General features: G+C 39.3%; 1 protein-coding gene across 1 annotated transcript; it reads right to left on the bottom strand.

Moving 5' to 3' along the window:
• Positions 1 to 1,299: 1,299 nt before the first annotated feature.
• LOC136750544 (adenosine receptor A1) lies at positions 1,300 to 4,168 on the bottom strand. Its single transcript, XM_066705689.1, has 2 exons — positions 3,834 to 4,168; positions 1,300 to 2,200 (listed from the first exon to the last, which is right to left on the bottom strand). Exons 1-2 carry the CDS (start codon positions 4,166 to 4,168, stop codon positions 1,561 to 1,563), a joined length of 975 nt encoding a protein of 324 aa, XP_066561786.1. The 3' UTR covers positions 1,300 to 1,560.
• Positions 4,169 to 15,794: the final 11,626 nt, after the last annotated feature.

Below are 15,794 nucleotides of genomic sequence, written 5' to 3'. Positions count from 1 at the left end.
TGTGAATGCGATCAGAACACGGTTCACAAAAAACACTGATCAAAACCACTGGTCAAAAGAACGCCTTTCAAAGTGAATTGACATATTTATATATTTCTTTCCCACACTTATGTTGATTTTCTCTTCTGTTTTGGTACTTTCATTGATTAAAAAATGTATTTTAATCAAAATAACAAAACAAAACTTAATATTTGGAGATTGTTAACCTCCACTGAGATTTGGAGGGACAGGGTGCCAGACAATTAACACCAACAAAACAGTTATTTAAACAAGACCCACACAAACACAGTTGGAATCATGGAGCTCACTTTAATAAAAGCACAAAAGGAGTTTTGAGACCATGTTTTCCTGTGCTGCCAAGATTGTGATTGACCTTCTGCTATTTATTGTATCTGCTTTCTGCATTGTCCCTTGAAACAGTGGGCATTAAAAAGGAAAGTGTCAGCAACTCAATTTTCTTTGTCTCATTGCCTAATTTTTGCAAAGGGAGAAGCTAACATCAACTAGAGCTCTCTCAAGCTGTGTTTGTCTGTATCTGTAAGTGCATTTACAATGCTTTATTTTTATCTCCTTTATGTTGCTCGCAAGTGGAAGAAGGAAGATAAGTAGGACTGGAAATTACGTGTTGGACAAAACGGATAAACAGGTAGCTAACGGGAACTGTGCATCATATTTGTATTGGGTTTCATATCATAAAACCATTTTTATATGAATGCAATTTTATATGCTGTTAAAATTATTTTTTTGAAGTACTGATGTAGCCTATAGTTTTAGTTTGTTTAGTGTGTTCATTTAATTGTTTTACTCCACTCAAGGGAAGTGTAGGTGCTTTTAGTGTTTCAGTGCAAGTCACAATATGTTGAAATAAGATACATTGCTAAAATAAAATATAACAATATTTAAGAAGATACACCCTATAATCCTAAGAAATATAATTTTATAAGGCTACCTTTGAAACTGATTGTAAGCAATTAACCTCTGTAAAATATTATCTATTTAATATCTTGGCATTTAATAGAATAAGCATGTAACTGAAGATCTAAGATCTTTTTTTTTTTTTTTTTTTTTTTTTTTTTTTCGTAACACAGTTTGTCCTCTCCGACTTCTTGAAACATCTAGGCGTGAGGACACTGGTCATAATGCTGTGTAATTAAAGTGAATATCGATTTGAGTCCTTTAATGTTAATACGACGAATCACCAGTGGGGATGGCTTACAAAAAGTCAGCCGAACAATTCTCCATTGTTCGCACACTAATTATGCCCTGTGGTTTTTTGGCCACCTGCAGCTTCTTTGCATTCGCTGTTTTGGCTGGACAAAACCTTCTGATTGGTGGGCCGTGGACACTCTGGACCTTGCAGTGCGATAAACAGTACACAGCTTTAGCAACGTGCATTTGGAAGACCTCATGCTTTGTTCTCGTCCCTCTTTAAAATGCACACAGGCGAGTCATCCCAGAGGGGACTGATTTGTTGAATTGGTAAGTTCATCGGGTTCAAAAGGGGATTTTTTTTATTTTAAATGTTTAAATTAAAAATCAACAAATAAAAAACAAAGTATATTAGTTTATTGGCTTCTCCACACATGCCGGGGGGCTGGGATTGCAAGGGCTGGGCTCAGGGCCTTTGCACAGAACCCAGCGTCTCCAGATCTGGATGAGGGTGGTCCGGAAGCGGTTGATGCGGAAGGCGTAGACCAGGGGGTTGACAGCAGAATTGACATGGGACATGAAGATGCCCACGTACATTGCCGTCTTGGGCACATGGCACTGGGGGCAGAAGAAAAGTATGCAGTTCATGATGTGGAGTGGGAGCCAACAAATAGCAAACAAGAAAACTACCAAAGCCAAAGACTTGGCCAGCTTCAGTTCCTTGTCATAATACTTGCTGGAGTTGCTGGTGGCCTCTGCCCTCTTGTTCAGCTGCCTGCGGATGACATAGAAGATCTCTGCATAAAGGCCGATCATGATGGTTAAGGGCACGATGACCCAGCCAAAGAAGTTGAAGTAGACCATGTAGTCCATCCTCATTACTGATGTGAACTGGCACACAATGTTCCCAGAGGTGGCGTTCCCCTCTGATCTCAGCAGCTTTTCTCTGTTGTGCCACCCAAACATTGGCACTAGTCCAGTCAATGTAGACAAAAGCCAGCATGTGCAGACTGCAATCCAGGCTCTCTGCTGAGTGACTATTATGCTATACCTGAGGAACAGAGCAGAAAGAGCAATTACATGTGCAGGTAAAAGGAGAGAAGTGCATGCAAGTCTTAAGGTAAATATTTCTTCCCCTTGGCTTCAAAGAAACCAGAGCACTAACCTAACATATCCTTCTGCGCATATGGGAAGGGACACGCACGATATGCAGGGTGCAGTATTGAAATGTTGAGTGTTTGCATTTAGTGTTCATTTTAGGGGTGGTTTTAAGACATTTGCAATTGGATCTTTACAAAATGAGAATATTACACAAGTTATGTACAGTTTACACAAATTGTGTGTAATGACAGATTACGATTCATTTCACTGTAACAAGAAAGAGTCTTGATTGAAAGTAAAATGTTTAAGCAATTTCTGGAGAATCAAATTGCAATTTGTGCATTTTAGAACAGTGCATCATCATCCCCTTGTTTTTGTGCAATAAATACACTTGTGCACATTTGTCATAAAATCCCAGAAGGAGTTTAATTATAAAAGAGCAACCACTATACCAGAATGCTTTATAGATTTAGGATTTATGAATGCTTTACGGATTTAGGATTTATTTACTTAACACCATTTGCTTACATAGTATAATGTTACACTTGCAAACAGGTCTATTTCAATGCAGGATGTGAAAACCATGTTTTTTTGTTGGTAACAAAGTGTTTTGGATGCAGATTCAGTTCTGGTCTACAAGAGGGAGGTTTGGGAGGTTTAGATTCACTGCAGCAATGACCAATATGAAGCATCCCAGCAAGAGAGATGCTTGTTTCATCCATTCTGAAGCAATTCTGCCAACATTCAAAATGCTGCCCCCAGTAACAAACTGTTGCCTCACCCAATATGTTCTAATTAGCTGACACACAGAATAAAACAGACATCAGCACACTCGTGCCAAAAATGCAAAACAAACCACTTTTTAAAATGACTTCAGTGGTTCAGAGGGATCATTTTAATTTGCTTAAAAGCTTCTGCTGTCCAGTGCATTGATTTGCGTTAAACTGGACAGGAATATATGGCTTTCTAGCTGCCAGACCTAGAGAAATATTAGAGTGAAGGTTTAGTGATAAAACATACTGTTCCATCACGTTAAACTGCCCTTATTATTTTATTCAGATAGGTTGTGTTTTCTTTTCTAGTTGAGTTAAGGTAGTCCCCTTTGGCTTTCATAGAAAATGTAATAATTTTGTTACATATCAATGAGAATGTATTACTCTATGGTCCAAATATCAAACGAGATTGAACTTCTGAATGTCTGTCTCTGTGCATCACTTTCTTTTGTGCATTTAAAGTGGTTGAACTGTTATTTGTTTATTTTCTGTACAATTCACATAAACAATGTAATAAGTATTTTGGTATAAAGCAAGAAAAGCACCTCACTCAGCCAATAGATTAATATCTGCTCTATTTACATTCCCCTGAGGCTTTAAGCTAGCCCCCCAAAACAAACAAACAGTTTTTAACAGATTCTCCTTCCTACAAAAGAAAGTTATCTGCCAAAATGTGTGACTGGCACACTTGAAAGCCTGTACAAGTGCAACTTCCCTTAATTAAAACTTGGTTCGGTACAGATTCAATCAATAAATGCATACATACATAGGAGAATCTGCCACACAAACAGTTTTGGGAGATGCCCTCACCTGGTTGGTATCTTTACTCTCAGGTACCGGTCAATGGCTATGGCCAGGAGTGACAGGATGGAGCTCTGGGTGATGATGAGCAACAGGCAAGCCAGGAACAAGCAGGAGTAGAACTGGGTCTTCAGCTCCAAACTGATGATGATGGCCAAGGGGATGACCAGGGCCCCTACCGCGATGTCAGCCAGTGCCAAAGACACGATGAAGCAGAAAGTAGTGTCCCTGAGAGCCCGGTTGACCCTCACCACCAGCACCACCAGTATGTTCCCCAGCACCGAAGCCAGCGCAATCGCCATTTCGATGGAAATGTAGACCACATCCAGACGCTCCCTGGCCATAATTCCATGCATGGTTGATTGATGTCAGGCCTTAACAGGCACCCATACTCCCCCCTCCCTCCCCTTTCTCCCTTTCAGTCCCTGCTAAATGCCTCTGTTTTTGATGGATGGCTAACACTACTTCAGAAATGTGCAGATCCTTTTCACATCATCTTCCATCTTCTTCTTTCCCCCCTCCCACCCCTCTTGGCACTTGACCCAGTTCAGAACCTCTCTTTGCCCCCCATCCCCTTCCCTGCACAATGTTTAATCAGACGCTACTTCCCAGGCTCCAGATCCAAACTGAAATACACAGCTGACCGTCTTCTACACCATGGAGAAACTGAGTTGCATGTTAATCCTCCTCCCAGTGTGAGCTTTAGATTTTTTTCCAAGTTCAGTCCCCCCTGCTCTCACTGTCCGATATCTCGTTGAAAGCAAAAAAAGGAAAAAAAGACCTCAGTCATCCCTTGTATGAATGGGAGGAGCTTGCAGCTTTTTTCTGCATTCATTCCAAGCACAGCAGAGCCAGACGGTTGTCAGGTTGTGAGGCAAATGTACAGTCTCTGCATCTTTCGATAAAGGGGAAGGGGTGATGTCCACCTGAATAGGACAGCTGTGGCATCATAGTGCATCGTTCCTAAGCACATTCAGTACTCACCCGATACTGCCCGTATCGTCCACTCATAGGCATTGGTGATTGATTTTGCAAGATTTGCACAACAACTATGCTTTGGATAAATAAATGTGTACTGTAGCACACTGTTGATCGGTATTGTAGGAAAGCAAAGCATAGTTAAGCATTGAGAGTAATGCATTTTACCAATTATGGAAAAGCATGGCAGTGCAAAGTGCATGTGAGGTAAATCAAGAGAAAATTGCTTTTCAGGTTTATTATGGTCTGTTTTAAGAAAAACTAATCCAAATTGCTTCCCATTGCTCAGCTGATTAGTTGTTGTTTTTATTGCCCTTGTACTGGAAACTGTGGGGGCACCAAACTATATTTAGCCCTTCAACTATGAGTTACCAGTGAAGCTGTGATCAAGGTAATGTGCACATCCTGAGAATGAGATTAGAATCCAAATCAAACTTGAGAGTTTCACAGCGGTGCTATGTGGGTGGGATGTGAAGGTTTAATCATTATAGCTGTTTGTGAAAGACTTGGGCTTTGTGTCCAAGACATCTGTCTTTTTTATTACAAGATAATGGTGTGTATTAACATTTATATATATATATATATATATATATATATGGATATATGTATGCTGATGGATGATGACATATTGTTTTATATTTCTATCTATTAGTAGAATACTGTGACTTTTGGCCATGGGCCTTCAACAACATACAAATACCCCACCTTGTACCCATACATGTCACACAGCTGGCAGCGCACATGCATTATGACTGCACTATACCTCAAAAAACTTAATTCAAGTACCAGAAGACAAATGCGCATTACCATCTCTACACTGGCACAGCAAGTATCATCCGTGCTCTTGTCGGTCATATCCATGGATAACCTAGCTAGTAATTAGGCTATATTAGGATATAACCAAATAAATATTGAAAACCAAAAACTGTAACACCAGTTTTCTTCATTGCTTGGACACTCCAAACACATCAGTAAGATGTTCAAATTAAGAAAACAATGTAACACTCACCAAATTATTTGAAGATTAAATCCAGCATACGGTCTTTTTGAACAAAGAGATCAAAAAGTTTTCCTTGTCCATGAGAAGCTCCCTCTCGATACCAAAAATGTATAAAGATGATAGCCAGGCTTGTCCTGTTGTATTCCTTGAATACGTCTTGATATGTTTTATGGCAGAAAATTCTCCACCAGTGGCCATTTCCCTGATGTAAGTTAGCAAGCTAGTAGCTAGTTAGCCCTCCTTGATACAATGAATGGGAGAGATGTCCGGTTCAATTATAGCACCACCACTGGTGCATTGGTCTACGACAGGAACTAATTTAAAGCCCAAAATTACTTAAAACAGAAATAAATGCCCACCCACAACACATCACAATATGATTGGCTACTCATACAATCACTCCAAGGTTACAGAGCTATACAGTTATATCGCAGCTTTTTGTTAAAGGCCCTGGTAGGAGGAGCCTACGCCATATTTTTTCATGTAGTAACTTCATTTGAGCATTTTTGATTGGATAAGGCCCAACTATTATTGTTCCCATTCAAAAATTCACAGGGAAGATGACGGGAGTATTAATTTACAGTTCAGCTTCACATATGATAATGTCAAAATGCTATATTATTCTTTATCAGACACACAGGAGAGGAACATAGAAACTCGCTGCCTAAATCCCACTGCTATTCATAAATTCACTACTCTGTTGCCAAATGCTAGCTTTATCAAAACAGGATCTGCAGATGAATTATTAAATAATTTCAACAATACACTAAGCACTGCTTTAGAGACAGTAGCCCCATTAAGGACACGACAAATTAAACCAACAAAACAATCACCATGGTTTAACAAACACACTCGTTCACTGAAAACAGAATGCCGTAGATGTGAGCGTAGATGGAGAGAAACAAAACTAGAGGTCTTCCATATGGCATGGAATGACAGTATAATAAGATACAAGCAGGCACTGTCCTCTGCTAGGTCTGCCTACTACTCCAATTTAATAGAGACGCATAAGAATAACCCACGTTTTCTTTTTAATACAATAGCGACACTTACTAACCAGCAGGTAAAGCCTCCAGAGGTTATCCCCCCCAATTTCACCTGAAGTGACTTCATGGATCATTTCAATAGCAAAGTTAACGGCATTAGAAAACAGATAGAACAGGAAACATACACAGATACTATAGCAGACACATGCAGTCCTTCACAGCCCCTGCCTACCTTGGACTCGTTTAACGTAGTAAATCACCAGGAATTGCTCTCCTTAATTACTAAAATGAAAACAACAACCTGCGCACTAGACCCTATACCCACTAAACTACTAAAACAATCTCTGCCATTAATTATTCACAGAATACACAATATTATGAATGTCTCTTCATCCTCACGATCTGTTCCTGAATCGTTTAAAATAGCTGTAATTAAACCATTTCTTAAGAAATCCAGTGCCGACCCAAACCAACTTAAACACTATCGACCTATCTCAAACCTTCCCTTCCTTTCTAAGGTTCTAGAGAAAGTAGTTGCAAACCAATTGCAAGCATTTTTAACCGATAATCATCTTTATGAAAAATTCCAATCAGGCTTCCGTTCCGGCTATAGTACAGAAACGGCCCTGTTAAAAGTATTGAATGATGTGTTTCAGTCCTCCGACGTAGGGCACGCCAGTGTTATTATTTTATTAGACTTAAGTGCGGCTTTTGACACAATCGACCACAAAATCTTGATACACTGCTTCGAAAACCATATTGGCCTGTCTCACAATGTGCTGTCATGGTTTAAATCATATCTGTCAAACAGACTCCAATATGTACAGATTAACGAGAACCACTCAAATTTAACTGAGGTTAAGTACGGAGTCCCACAGGGCTCAGTCCTCGGACCTATACTTTTTTCATTGTACATGCTCCCTTTAGGTGATATCATTCGACGACATAATATTAACTTTCACAGTTACGCAGACGACACACAATTATATCTGTCAGTAAATCCTAACAATACCATAGACCTAGAAAAACTAATTTGCTGTTTGTCTGAGATTAAAACATGGATGACAAAAAAAAATCTTATGCTTAATTCTGACAAAACAGAAGTCCTAATTTTAGGAAACAAAAATCGAACTGTTCATCATGCACTAAAAAAACTGAGTAATGATTATATGATTATAATTTCCCCCCTAAGGAGATGGCACGAAACCTGGGTGTCATCTGTGATCATAATCTATCCTTCGAATCACACATTCAGAATGTGTCGAGGTCTTCATTCCTCCAGCTTTGAAACATTGCTAGACTGAGACAATTCCTCTCGTTACAGGACACTGAGAAATTGATACACGCATTTGTTACATCTAGATTGGGTTACTGTAATGTCATTCTGTCAGGCAGCACAAACAGAGCTATTTCTGCACTTCAGTTAGTCTAAAATGCTGCTGCAAGAATCCTAACAAAAACTAAAAAACATGAACACATCACTCCAGTATCGGACCTCTTCACTGGCTGCCCGTGCACTACAGGATAGACTTTAAAGTTCTCTTATTAACATTTAAAGCACTTAAGGGACTGGCACCTCCCTACCTACAAGATCTCCTTATGGAATACACTCCAGATCAGCCATTGAGATCACAGGAAGCCGGTTACATAGTGCTCCCTAAAATATACAAGAAAACCGCAGGTGGTAGAGCATTCAGTTATAGGGCCCCGAAGCTGTGGAACGATCTTCCAGCCCACGTGAGAGATGCCCCCTCTGTCTTAGCCTTTAAATCACGGCTGAAGACTCATCTGTTCAGTCTCTGTTTTTCTAGCCCATAGTGCCACCACTGTGTCATGGACATGCAATTGCACAACTGTCTTTGGAAATGTCCTGCATTGCATGACCGGTATCTGAGCACGACTGCCTTCTTGTCTTCCAGCAACAGCCCCCTCTGAGGGTCCGACGAGGCACCTCGTCCCCCACCATGGAAGTCTGATGAGGCACAATCCACCCCAGAGGCACCTCACCACGGAGGGCCAACGGGGCATCCACACCCAAGGTCTGTCCAGCCATCCAACCCCCCCGCCCCCGATGGCCAGCGAGAGGCCTCCTCCAGAGGGAAGAGCACAGCCAGCAGAACTTTCTGATCTCCTTGATACTGTAATAACCATACTGCCTGGAGGGGAGGCAACCATTAGGCTTAGGCCCTAAGCTGTGGACCCCCAGAGATTCATTTTCTCCTACATGCCATCCATAGGAGTGTTTTTGTTTTCCTCTAGTCCGTGCCTAAATGGTTTATTTACATAAATGTACACTCACTTTATTCTAGATCATGTAAAATGTTTGCAGGTCTATATTTTATTTTATTGTATTTATGTATTTTATTTTGCTGTACGTTTGTTGTATGTTTACCAGTGTAAAGCGCTCTGTGGCTACCCTGCGAAGGGCGCTATACAAATAAAAATTGCTTGATTGATTGTTTGATTGATTTATTTATTTGTATTTATTATACAACATTTCTTTCATTTGATTTATCCTAGGCTTTCACTGAAGGAAGCCCCTGATGGTATGCCACTGATAGCTATATATCTTTCTTGATCTATCTATCTAAAAATCTATTGTTCTAACCTTGAAAACCAATGCTGTAGAGTGAAACAAGTGGAAAAATCATGGGATAATTTTCATCCAGCAGTGGGTTGACAATGGATGATGACTTACGATGGTAATTGCTGTCTTTTCCGATTTAATGTAAATAATGACATCTCACTCAAACTACCTGTATCCATCAAATTGTAGATATAATGTATATTAATCTTGTGTGCTATTACTCTGTGGTACTACCCATATGCTTCATATGCTGGACTAACACATTACAGGCAATCCATGTGAACTAACCATAAATAAGAATGATTAAGGTAATGTATTGTGCAGAAATGTTCAATGTTTTGTTTTTACTGTCCAAGGAGCTATATATGCAGTGTACTGTGTATGAAGACTATATATATTTGAGGCTTTGTATCTTGTCATGTCAGTCGTTTGGTCACCCTATGAGGGTAGGTTAGAATAGAAATCTATTAGAATCAGATCATACCCTTTCCAACTGCATCAAATAGCAGTCAAAGAGAAGGTCATTAGCTTCCTGTAATAAAGCTTCACTCAAAATGTGTCAGTATTTGATATGAAGACAAGTCTCTCACAGCTCTGTGAACTCTACCCCTCAGTCCATTTAATAAGGCAATGTAGATTTCATGGGCTAAACCTGCTTGGCAATCTATTCAAAGGATGCATTAATAAAGCAATCCCACTTATGGGGTCCAATCCATTAACAGAATAGAGGAAAGTTAAGTGTCTGCCCATAAATATGGAATTAATTTTTTTACTAAAAACTGATGAGTCAGTGGAAGGCTCAAAACTAGTTTTGTGACTCTATTGCTGACCTCTGTTTCTTTTTTAAGTTTTTCTCCATTTCTGTTCATGAATGTTGGTTTAAGACTACTCACAAGCTCAGGAAAAGGAATGACAATGGTCAATACAAGCTGAACAAAAAAAGAAACGCAATAAATGCCAAAATAAAAGCTTTTCTCTCTCACATTTTGTGCACAAATTTGTTGACTTCCCTGTAATTGAGCATTTCACCTTTGCCTAGATAATCCATCCCGCTGACCTGACAGGTGTGGCATATCAAGAAGCTGATTAAACAACAAGATAATTACACAGGTGCACCTTGTGCTGGGGACAATAAAAGGCCACTCTAAAATGTGCAGTTTTGTCACACAACACAATGCCACAGATGTCTCAGGTTTTGAGAGAGTGTGTGATTGGCTGCTGACTTCAGGAATGTCCACCAGAGCTGTTGCCAGAGAATTGAATGTTCATTTCTCTACCATAAGCCGCCTTCAACATCGTTGTAGAGAATTTGGCAGTACGTCCAACTGGCCTCACAACCACAGACCACGTGTAACCGCACTAGCCCAGGACCTACACATCTGGCTTCTTCACCTCCAGGATTGTCTGCGACCGGCCACCCAGACAGCTGATGAAACTGTGGGTTTGAATTTCTGCACAGACTGTCAGAAGGCGTCTCGGGGAAGCTCCTCTGCGTCTCGTCGTCCTCACCAGGGTCTTGACCCGACTGCAGCTCCGGTGGACATTCCTGCAGGCAGTGGCCAATTCCATGCTCCCTCAAAACTTGAGACTTGATATCCATAGATGACGGCCTAATGGATTTATATAAATTGACTGGTTTCCTTATATGAACTGTAACAACTAAAATTGTTGCACGTTGTGTTTATATTTTTGTTCAGTGTAATTTAGTATTTTCAGGCCCAGCTTCTTGTAATTCTTGTCTTGTGGAGCATATTGTATTGAAGTTTATACTTAACATTATGTTATGTAAGTATTATGTAAGTATATTAACTCTTATTCAGGTGCCTTATAACTGCAAAACCTGGGAAGATCCCTTTTCAAAATATGTTTCTCACTCACATGGCTTATTAACCCTGTTAAGGGAACATGTTGAGACCTATTTTGTTTTTGCTTTTCCTTTTCATCAGAACAGAGCTTTCTGGAGAGCAGACAATTAAGTACTTTGGCAAGCAAACAAAATTACAATAATGAATCTGATTACATTTACAGATCAGCTTTTCTGAGCCTTGAGAATGGCAGTACCAGTAATACGATCAAGATAACATTTGAAATGAGAGCTGGCATCTTCAAATAGCAAACCAAGATCCAGATGATTAATGCCAGATACTTATTTTTGTTTTTAAGACTGATTTACCTTTCCCTCCATCTTTCTCTAATGAGTTTTGTGTACTTACACCTCCCTGGAATAGAAGTAATCCCTGAGGTTATCTGAGTAATCCCAAGTTTATATGTTTTGAAGCTGGTTTAAGGAAAAACAAAAAACATCAGGAACAATATTAGTTATTTGTTAAAATGCAGAGACCAAGAAGGTATACTTTCTAGCTCTATACTTCTGTAGTCCTCATAGCACAGTGGAAATAAACACACAGATTTCTGTAACAATTTGCAGTCACTATTTTGAGGGATTGGTAGTGAAAGAAAGCAGATAATGCACATTAAGATAATGCACATTAAGAAAATGGTCAATTTTTGGGAATGATTGATCCAGGACTGCATGACTTACAAGGGACTTTGCTCCTTAAGAGATGTTTTTTTTGTTGTTGTTGTTTTCCGGGGGGGGGGGGGGGGGGGCAATAATAAGAAAGGCGAGAGGAGGAAAAATGTACTTATGTACAGTGGACATGAAATAGAGAAGGGCCTTTTGTTATGGACTATTTTCCAAGATTCAAACTGTGCAACCAGGGCACATTTCACATTGTGTTGCTAGTGTAAAACAGTACACTATTTCCTGCTATTGTTACCCAGGGAAACACCTATTGTTCCTATTGTTAGAGCTTGTGTAGTTCATTGTGAGAATTCCCCACAAAAATCTCACTGTCTACAAAAAAAGTCCAGTGCATACGGTCACTTTAACCATTTGCTCCATTTTCTATTGTAATGGCTGCTACAGCTTGCCCAAACAATTAAGCAGTAAATAAATGTTTTGAAGATCTTAGACACGCTTTTTCACATTATGATCATTAGGCCAAATATCACTCTGTCATCCAAATTGCCAGGTGCTTTGTAATCTTTCACACATGAGAATCTAGTGTCAAAAATAATGTACAAAGTTAATATTGAAAATCTGAAGACATTAAAAACATAGCTATTCAGACAAAGCTACCATTTTTTCTTTCTATGTAGGATCATGAAGAGCACATGGGCAGATGCATTTGATTGTCTTCTATTATTTACAGCTAGATGGTTGTATGTCAATGGTGTTTCCTAAAATAATTGTATACACAGTCAATATGTGCTTCTGAAACATGTAAATATAAATACTTGATTAGTCTTGTACCTGGATTAGTACCTTGTTAGTTTAATGAATAATTATATTTATTTAACAATAACGCATGTTTCAGTAATTCAGACAACCCTCTATAGAAGTAGTTGGAAGGTAGTGGTGGAGTTTATGGTGGATGGAGCCAAGGAGCTGCTGCTAAGGGTGGAGACTGAGGGTGAGGGGAAGTTGTTATTAATTTTTTAAGCAAGCGGTAGCGTGGTTGTGGTGCTATATAAAGTGACTGATTCAGAAGAAACAAACTAGTTATGTGTTATTAATTATTGTTTGTCTAAGTGAGGGTGTATCTGATTGGCTGTGCTTGGAGCAACAGTGATGTGAGATTGGGGGTTGTCCTCCTCCAGAACTTTAGTTTAAAACAAGGGAACTCTGATCCTTTGATAAAATTCAATTTTGCTTGTTGGTGGTCTGAAGAAATTTTGAATTGTGTGAAGGCGAACAGCTCTTGAAGAGACAAGAAATTGAAATGTATTGTAATGTATTGAACATCGAGTCATCCTGCTTTTGCTGTTGTACTTCTTTTCAGACCACCCACTGCTTAAAAAAGGCAAAGGTCAGTAATTTTCTTGGTGGTCCTGTCTTCTTGCAGTGTCAATACTTGGATCAAATGCTGAGAGAGTTTCTGCTCCAAAACCTGAAGGAATAGTTAAAATTAACCATTCTTTTGCAAAATACTTGAGTGAATGCCATATTTAAGCGTATTAAGTATTGTGCTGCTGAAAAAGTTTACTTCTTTAAAATGGCTTGCTTTTAAATGTATAATATTCTGTTGGTTTGTCTGGTCTGACATTGAACTACTAATTTGTGACCTTCATATTAAGACCACATTATTTTAAATAAAATTCTGACACAATGAATGAAAGTCACGAGAAGTCACATGAACAAGACCGTGGAGAAAAGTGTTCTTATTTTTCCAAAAAGCTTTTTTATGTCCTTCATTTTCCATAGGTTTAAAGGGATTTTTATAACAGATGTACAGAATTCAATGTTATAGCAAGTGGACTCCTTGGATTTTTTGAATGATGTCCAATACAAATGGTGGTAACTACAATAATAATTATACTATAAGTACTTAACTGTGTATTGTTGCCTATATATTAAACAAATAACTATACTGTCAACCCTTAAGGAAATGTCCTATAGGATCCTATAGTAGTACTATATGACATATTATAGATATATTGGTTTTAAAGAAATCGGATAGGTTATAGAAATACTATAGTACTCTAATAGGTTGCCCTGAAGTATTTCAATAGGCCAAAAAATATCTATCTTTATAATATACCAATCCACAAGAAAGGGGACAAAACTGAGCCAGGAAATTACAGACCAATCAGTCTCACCTGCATTACCTGTAAAATGTTGAAAAAATGATTAGACAGAAAATAGAGGAGCATCTTATTGAAAACCATATTCTTGGAGATAGTCAACATGGTTTTAGGAGGCAGATTGTGTCTTACTAATATATTCGAGTTTTTTAACATGCAACTGCAGCTGTATATCATGTGAAAGCATATGATATGATATACTTAGATTTTCAAAAAGCTTTTGATATGGTTCCACACCAAAGACTGATCCTCAAATTGGAAGCTGTAGGCATTCAGGGTAATGTAAGTAGATGGATTATGAACTGGTTGATGTATAGGAAACAGTGGGTGTCAATTTGAGGAGTTGCTTCTAACTGGAGTGAGGTTGTTAGTGGAGTTCCACAGGGATCAGTACTAGGGCCTTTGCTTTTTCTAATCTATGTTAAACAGAGGTGTCCTTCATGGCTGACTGCAAGAACTGCTGGTCTTGAAGACAGCAGGCCCCTGGTTCAAATCCACAGAACATTTTCAGGTTTCAAGCAAATATTTCATGCAGTAAGCCACAAAGGACTACATGCTTGGTTGCTTGCTTGTATATCTAGTATATGAACATCTCTGACACTAAAACAGCAGAAACAATTATCAGATTTGCAGAAACAGATTCTGCACCTGGATTTGAATTGATGTCATGGTAACTATTAGGCCAGCACTGCATGCAGTGAGTCACTTAACTATGGTTTGCTCAAAGATGTGGTATATCAACCTTAAACTGCCCCACCCTGCTACTAAAACAATACGCAACTTATATATTTTCAGGCCATTGACCAAAGCTGTGAGCTACCAGGTACCTTTTGTCCTCCATGGTCTTGCACATCAACTTCACACTGACCCCTTCTGGACCTAAAACACTACACATCCAGATACATCCAGCAGAAACTCTGAAAACAGCTGCACATACAGGATTTGAAGCCACGACATCTTGACCATATCTCCACGAGAACAGTTACCTAGGGCTCAGCTTTAATTTAAGAAAGGTTCTGGGATATAAATATCATGCTGCCCCCCAGGCACTAAACCACAGCCCTATAGAAACACAACCAACAGGGTTTCCAAAGACAGATCATCACTCAGGACATGTAGAACTCAAACAAGTGAGTTTCCTTGGACTCGTGGTTTAGGTGCTCAATGACCTTGAATAGCAACCTCATGCTGCCCCCTCTGGGACTCAAACAGCATTAGCAATACAGAAACAACACATGACAGACCCTCACACAGGATCCCATAGGATTTTAGCAGCTGACTTTTCAGGCAGGAGTTAAAGCAAGGATCTGTTCTCTAGTAAACCATAACTCTGTACAGTGAATCTGAGCACTCAGTCTCTCCAGTTCTGCTTTAACAACCTGTCACACACCCCTGCCATAAAGACGACACTATAAATCCAGCTTCTACATAATTGTGGGATAAAGGGAACAAAACAGGCTTGAACCCAGACTCTGCTTTGCAGGAAAACTAGCCCTTGGTGTGATAAATGCACTCCTAAATAAGTTTCTGTGGACAAACAGCTTCCTTTATATATACACTCACCTAAAGGATTATTAGGAACACCATACTAATACTGTGTTTGACCCCCTTTCGCCTTCAGAACTGCCTTAATTCTACGTGGCATTGATTCAACAAGGTGCTGAAAGCATTCTTTAGAAATGTTGGCTCATATTGATAGGATAGCATCTTGCAGTTGATGGAGATTTGTGGGATGCACATCCAGGGCACGAAGCTCCTGTTCCACCACATCC

Source organism: Amia ocellicauda, chromosome 5 (assembly GCF_036373705.1).
Source record: "Amia ocellicauda isolate fAmiCal2 chromosome 5, fAmiCal2.hap1, whole genome shotgun sequence".
Lineage (NCBI taxonomy): Eukaryota > Metazoa > Chordata > Actinopteri > Amiiformes > Amiidae > Amia > Amia ocellicauda.
The sequence above is the reverse complement of the archived record's forward strand: the minus strand, read 5'-3'. Positions and strand labels throughout refer to the sequence as shown.

Coding starts and splice junctions, on each gene's coding strand:
- LOC136750544 (XM_066705689.1), bottom strand. CDS start 4,168: ATGGCCAGGGAGCGTCTGGATGTGGTCTACATTTCCATCGAAATGGCG. Junction 2,201..3,833: donor AGAGTAAAGATACCAACCAG/GTGAGGGCATCT, acceptor TCTGTTCCTCAG/GTATAGCATAATAGTCACTC.